The sequence below is a fragment of the Pteropus vampyrus genome, unplaced genomic scaffold, assembly GCF_000151845.1.
Source record: "Pteropus vampyrus isolate Shadow unplaced genomic scaffold, Pvam_2.0 Scaffold2, whole genome shotgun sequence".
Classification (NCBI taxonomy): Eukaryota; Metazoa; Chordata; class Mammalia; order Chiroptera; family Pteropodidae; genus Pteropus; species Pteropus vampyrus.
In genome coordinates this window covers 27039672-27043513 of record NW_011888783.1, presented here as the reverse complement: position 1 = coordinate 27043513, position 3842 = coordinate 27039672, and the positions used below count along the sequence as shown (strand labels likewise).

General features: G+C 38.1%; 1 protein-coding gene across 1 annotated transcript in view; it reads right to left on the bottom strand.

Moving 5' to 3' along the window:
• The window catches only part of PLA2R1 (phospholipase A2 receptor 1), a 90076-nt gene that overhangs the window by 37417 nt on the left and 48817 nt on the right, over nt 1-3842 (bottom strand). Inside the window, exon 13 of the mRNA XM_023528484.1 lies at nt 1330-1552. Coding sequence (XP_023384252.1) covers nt 1330-1552 — 223 coding nt within the window. The remainder of the gene's footprint in view (nt 1-1329; nt 1553-3842) is intronic.

The window sequence follows — 3842 nt, the reverse complement described above, 5'->3', positions numbered from 1 at the left end:
ATCTAGGGTCTTTTGGTCTTAAGTATGCCTAAATTTTGTGCCGTTTCTCAGCTGTCCTGTTTTTCAGCTGTCCTCACAGTAGCAGGAAGAAGTCAATCAAATGGAGGGTCCGTTTTTGACTTTATTTAAGATCAAGGGTAAAGGACCAAAGACCCAGAGCTCAGGATCCTGGGCTTCTGCACCCTCCTCATTTTTAACAGCCCAACACTAATCCTGAGCCTCTGATGCAACCTCGCTAGGCTCTGATTTGCTGAGACCAGAATGAATTGATTTCCCAGTCCTGTGGACTATAACACAGCCTTTCCATCTTTTAAATTATATGTCAAAACTCCCCTCCTTTGGGAATCTTTCCTCAAATCACATTAAATTAATAAATCCTATTACCATGCCCATCAAGCACACAGTATATCTGTTGACATATCAGGGTGATATATAGTAGAAAAAGCACTGGACTGAGAGTGTCAAGATCGGGGATTTATTCTAACTCTGTCAATAAATAGTTGTGATCTCGGGTAAATCACTTCTCCTCACTAGCCTCAGCTTACTCATTTCTAAGGTTTAACTTACTCTGTGAGGTCACTTCTGGGCCTATCATTCCATGAATTTAATGTAGAAATATACATGTGTACATTTAAATTAAGAGCATTCACAGATGTTTCACGTCATCTACGAGACTGCAATATCTCTAAAGATAGAGGCTATCTCCATTCTGTTCGCATGTGCCTGTCTACCAGAGAAGGACTTTCTCCCGTGATTTTGGAAATCTCTATTTATAAAATGAACCAAAGATCAAACTACCAAACAAAAGCATCACACTTCAAAAAAATGTATTTCTGACATGAAGGTTGTAGGTACTGATTTAAATTTAAGATCTAAAGTTGATTTGCAAAAAGACATTTCTTCACACATTTCTTCACACAAACACACACAACTATACGTATTAATTTCTTTGATCTGCAGGTGTCTGCAAATCTATCCTTAGCAGCAGAAAGGCATTATTCCATAATAAGGACTTTGTTAAATCCCTTATACCCAGTAGGTAATTGCATCATTTCCATGCCCAGTGAGTGTCTGCCTCATTCATTTGATTTATGCCATCAGAACAATGTTGACTGAGGCCTCGATAGCAATCCTCATGAGGAGGACTTCAGTGTCACCAGGGATATGTCAATCTTTTGACTTTAAAATTATTCTGGAATATAACTGAAAGGATAGAGACAGTCAACCAATATTAATTAAATACCTGCTGTGTGCTGGGCATAGTTTTGGAATAAAAGAATTTGGAATACATGGACAAAATTGAAATAATGTTGGTCCCACTAAGAATACCCATGGAACCTTGGCATCACCTTGAAGCAGCTGGCTAGGCCAGGCTCTGACTCCCAGTCCAAATAGCAGAGGTGAAAAGGCCATCTCTCTTGGTGTTCAGTTTTCTCCTGATTGTCCACTGGCTGCTTGCACAGGGACATTGCCTTAAATTGTCTACAGTCCTTCACTTCCCATCGGCCAGGTGGACTCCTTCCTCTCATGACAACACAGCCTCCACTATAGCCTAAAAGCAGAAAACAACACTTTTAATATCAGACAACTAGAATATTTTGCACTTAGAGGGCAGCTCTTTAGATTGTTGAATAATTGACATCTCAAAATAAAGCACCCAGACAAGGACAATAAAGATGAAAAAGGATGCTTTATTGGCATGATTATCTCATTACTATCCCGCTCCAGAGAAAGAATAGAAGATGGAAAAATGAGAGAAGAGAGACTGTGAAGCTTGAAATTTGGACATTATGAACTCAGATGGCAAGTGATGAAAACTAGGAGCTATTCCACCTTGAAACTAAAATATTCCCTGTGTTGAATTATTGAGATTTTTTAACTGTGCAGAAAATAGTTTAACTCATCATTTCTTGAGCACCTACTCTGTACACTGTGCTTTGAAATCCCACTGTGAAAATCAAACAATGAAAAATGCATAGTGCATATCTTCTGAGAAACAGATTCAACAGGAAAAAATATGTGAGTCATGGATTCAATGTAGTTGCAAGATACACAACAGAAAACCAAACTGTAAACCATGGGAGAGTGGAGAGAATGAGATAAATTCTAAAGGGTGAAATTGGAGGCTGGAGTAGGGACAGACATCAGGGAAAATGGAACGGCCATCTAGTTATGAACAAAACTTTATTTTATTCTTTTCTGTATGTTTGAACATTTTAGCAAATAAAATACTTTTCCATAGAAATGATTTTTAAGTTAAGATCCTTAAGTTCGTCATCAAATCTATACAACTCATAAGATAGCTAAAAAACATACACTTCATATTTCAATGACTAGTAGAAAACAATCCCATTCCAAAAATAAAATAAAAATCGAGATAGAATGAGCTTCTTTTTTCTTGAATTCAGAGTGATCATCTAATTAACTAAATAAACATTCAATAACAATAAGATTGTGTATCTACATCTGCATACCAGGCTAGGTTTTATATCAGCTGCTAGAGATAGAAGGACAATACACACACACACACACACACACACACACACACACACACACACACACAACTCTTAGCTTAGTGTGAGGCATAGACACATAAAAAATTAATTACAATAAACATAATGTGTGAAGCGCTATAGTAACAGTGCGTGTGTTCAAATTTTTGCGGGGAGACTTCAGAAGGATGAAGTCTGCCTTGGGATGTCAGTAAAGGATTTTCAGAAAGTGACATCTGACCTGAGTTTTGAAGGATGGGAAGGAGAAAAGAGTTTTCAAAGGGTGCTTGTAAAAAAGCAGGTGATTATAGATGAAACATCTGAAGACTTGTGATGATTTTAGACTTAAAGGCACTTTAAAAATGTAGTCACTTGGTACCGCATATTTGTGTAGCTTAATTTCCCTTCAGAAGTAATGGTTTCAATTTTTTTAGATACAGGGTGAGTGACATTATCCTTGTCAACCATGTTTTGGTTGTTTTACATGACAGAAAGACTAAAGAGAGGGAAAATTAAGAGTGAGAGAAGAAAACAGGCAAGTTGTACAAAGAGCCTCTCCTAAAGGAATGGAAGACTTTGTGAAATCGAGAAAGAATAAAGGCGCTAAAGAACAAGTGCTTGTGTCTTCAACGATCCTGGGTGCACACTGGGCATCATGATGACAAGACAGTCCCCATCCACAAGAAGCACACAGTCCTCTGTGTGTGTGTGTGCACTGATGCATCAGACACCTACAAGGGTAAAAATGTAAACAAAGAAACAAGAAAGCATAGTTAGTATGACTCATATAGCAAGAAAGGAAGTCAAGAGAGAGTAGATTCATACAAAAACCATTGGTTAGCTCCACCGAACAGAACAGCTAGTTAGTGTTAAAGATGGAGGGTTGGGGGACAGGAAAGAGCAAGAGATTAGAGCATGCAACCACAATTTGCCATGAATGGAGCTTTGCAGTCCTGTCGAATGTAATTTTGAAATGCAACTCACAATCTAGCTGGGTCATGAACAATAGAGATGCTGCATGCCCTGTTAGATGAAATTCTATTGAAACCGAACTGTGGAAATCCACACGAAAGCTGAAAGCATTATGTTCTAATGGAGTTGCTCTATTTGAAAGCGGAGAGAAGTCATACACTCTCACCCAATTCCTCCATCCTTCCTTTCTCAGCAGCCTTGGACTTAGAGCCTGGTCTAGGGATCTAGTTCCAGCGCAAATATTTATAACTCGAAACTCAAACGGGTTATATTAATCACAAGAAAAACTTATCTAAAATATAGGGGTAATGATCTCTTCTCATAGGTTGCATGAAAATCAAATGAAATGATGTATTAAAAAGCACCCTGAAAGATATG